At 45.0% G+C, this 2,359-nt stretch overlaps 1 protein-coding gene across 1 annotated transcript; it reads right to left on the bottom strand.

Annotated features, from left to right (window-relative positions):
- Positions 1-1,631: 1,631 nt before the first annotated feature.
- On the bottom strand, positions 1,632-2,044 carry LOC136499457 (B3 domain-containing protein Os03g0212300-like). Its single transcript, XM_066495106.1, has 2 exons — positions 1,955-2,044; positions 1,632-1,853 (listed from the first exon to the last, which is right to left on the bottom strand). The coding sequence occupies exons 1-2, from the start codon at positions 2,042-2,044 to the stop codon at positions 1,632-1,634; spliced, it is 312 nt and encodes a 103-aa protein (XP_066351203.1).
- Between the last annotated feature and the right edge of the window lie 315 nt (positions 2,045-2,359).

Here is a 2,359-nt window from a genome sequence, read left to right as displayed (position 1 = left end):
AATAATAAACTAGTAATTCACTCTTTTTGAATGTAGTGTATTCTAGCATTTGAAATTTGTCCTCAAATATAGTGTATTATGTAGCTTTTGATTTTCGATTGCTTTTGCTTTTGCTTTTAGGCCTTGTTTGGATACATGTGTACCCACTTCAAACCACATGTGTTGGAGTGGAATGGAATGGAACTTAGTTTAATTCCACTCGAATCCACTTCAACACATGTGGATTGAGATGAATACATGCGTATCCAAACAAGGCCTTAGGGAATCAACAAAAGTACTAGTATGAAACAGGTTTCCCTATATAACATGAGACGTGTCTGGCCCGGTCAGATTTACAATGCTCAGACTTTCTTATGTGTGTTGTAAACTTCGGAAGGCTATGTGGCTCCTCCGTTAGGCATTAGATCGATGGGAGACTTGATTGGATGAATTCTGTTATGCATATTTACCATACTACATATCAGAAAGAGAACCAGAAAGAAACCAGTAGGCAAAACCAACCAACAAGGGCTAGAAAACGGCTACCAAATGACCAAAGGACCTGGTCTACACCACGCTCAATAGAGTTTAACCCACGCTATCGCTATGTCTATGCTAACTTTTGTTGAACTTTGTATTAGGTGGGTTAAACTCTGTCTAGCCCCTGTTGGTTGCTTTTGCCTGCAGTTCTCTTTCTGGTTCTCTTTCTGATCTGTAGTATACTAACGGTGTTCTCCCTTTCCGATCATAGGACGTGGACGTATAGATGTTGAAATTTCCTGGAGCCTAAGACAGTCCAACCCTAGGAAATATAGACGATCTAGATCACTATGAGTCGATGAACAACGAAATACAGTGATGGCAACTATCAGGGGCCATCCAACTAGTCCATAGAATCCAACAATTAGTTCATGATACAAACAGGTATGGACTAATAAAACAACTAATTGGCTAATTTTTAGCCATGGTTGACTAGTCGCAGTTTATCCAAACAGGGCCTAAGATAGTCTGGTACTTAGAAATCTTGATAGGCCGGATAATAGTATTGATGAAACAACAAAATGCAGATCGTGTCAACTCTTGCACCGAAGTTCACTGCACCTCCATCCTCCAGTTTGTCTTGTGCACCTTCACCTTGATCTTAGCTTCATCGTCTTCTAGCTCCTCCTCCTAGTTCCTCATCGTCAGTCATTGCTACAGGTGGCCTCAGCAGATCACGCTGAAGAAGCAGGTGTCACCAAGCATTGAGGTTGTTGTCAGCGCAGAAGGTGCCCCATCCATATTTGAATGACACTCGCAAGACTTTGTTCATGAAGGTCCTCTTCCAAGCCCATGAACCAGGACTGCCTAGCCATTTGTAGCTCGACCAAGCACCGCAACTTGTAGTCATGCGCTTGCTCTAAGTCAACTGGCATGTTCTTTGCCTCACACAAAAAGACTGATGACAAAGAGGACAATGGTAACTTGTCGACATTGTCGGTACATTTCCGTGTCTCATGCGTGAGTGCTCACCTAATACTTCGCTTTGAGGATGGTACTTCTTCAGGATCACTGCAAAACTCCTCAGGCTTCATGATGGGCAGGAAGAGCTGACTACCGCTGGCCTTGAAGTTATGCGGGTACTGCTTGCGGTAGGTGGTAAGGTCGAAGACCTAGACGTTAATCTGTGACCGGCCGTCATACCGCAATACAAGAGAGAACCCATCTTGGAGGTTGAGGGCGCGGGTGAAGTGCTTCCATCCTCGGTGGAGGTACAAGTGACCGCTGTCATGGAACACCTCCACCTTCCACCAGGCCAGGCTCTGCTCATCGTCCAGACAAAGCTCGAGTTTCTGATGACCTCCGATGGCCCAGGCCATTATAACCAGCAATTTCTGCGTGCACAACGATCAACATTGTCAAATAGAGGGACAAGTTCATTCCCAAAGGCAAGCCCTAGTAGATCGGATTCAGCACACAAAAAATGGGCACTTACTAATGTTTCTGCATACAATCCAGGAAGAAGGATCTTCATGCACTCTAGGTCACTGTGGCTCGGTCCTACCATGTCTTCTTGCTGCCCCATCGTGCCAACTAGGGAACTTGACAGTCTTGAGGAATCCTTGCTAGTATGTCTCTATTCTTGTTCTCCTCTCATGGGTTTTTTCTGTGTTTCCGGTGTTGTCACAAACGCAAGGAGTGCACACACTGTTGGGGCATCAGTGGAGGAGCTAACATGTAGTAAAAAATAGCGCCGACACTGATGCCATCTCATCGGCATAAATGGAGGAGACATGCTCTATTTTCATCAGGGTACGCTTGGGAACATCAATACTCCTTTATCTCTAGTCGAACACGCCTTCTGCGGTACGACTGGTTGAGGTTCCTGAGAGAGTGTGAT

The sequence above is a fragment of the Miscanthus floridulus genome, chromosome 13 (assembly GCF_019320115.1).
Source record: "Miscanthus floridulus cultivar M001 chromosome 13, ASM1932011v1, whole genome shotgun sequence".
Classification (NCBI taxonomy): domain Eukaryota; kingdom Viridiplantae; phylum Streptophyta; class Magnoliopsida; order Poales; family Poaceae; genus Miscanthus; species Miscanthus floridulus.
Note: the sequence above shows the minus strand (reverse complement) of the source record. Positions and strands in the feature narration are given on the sequence as shown.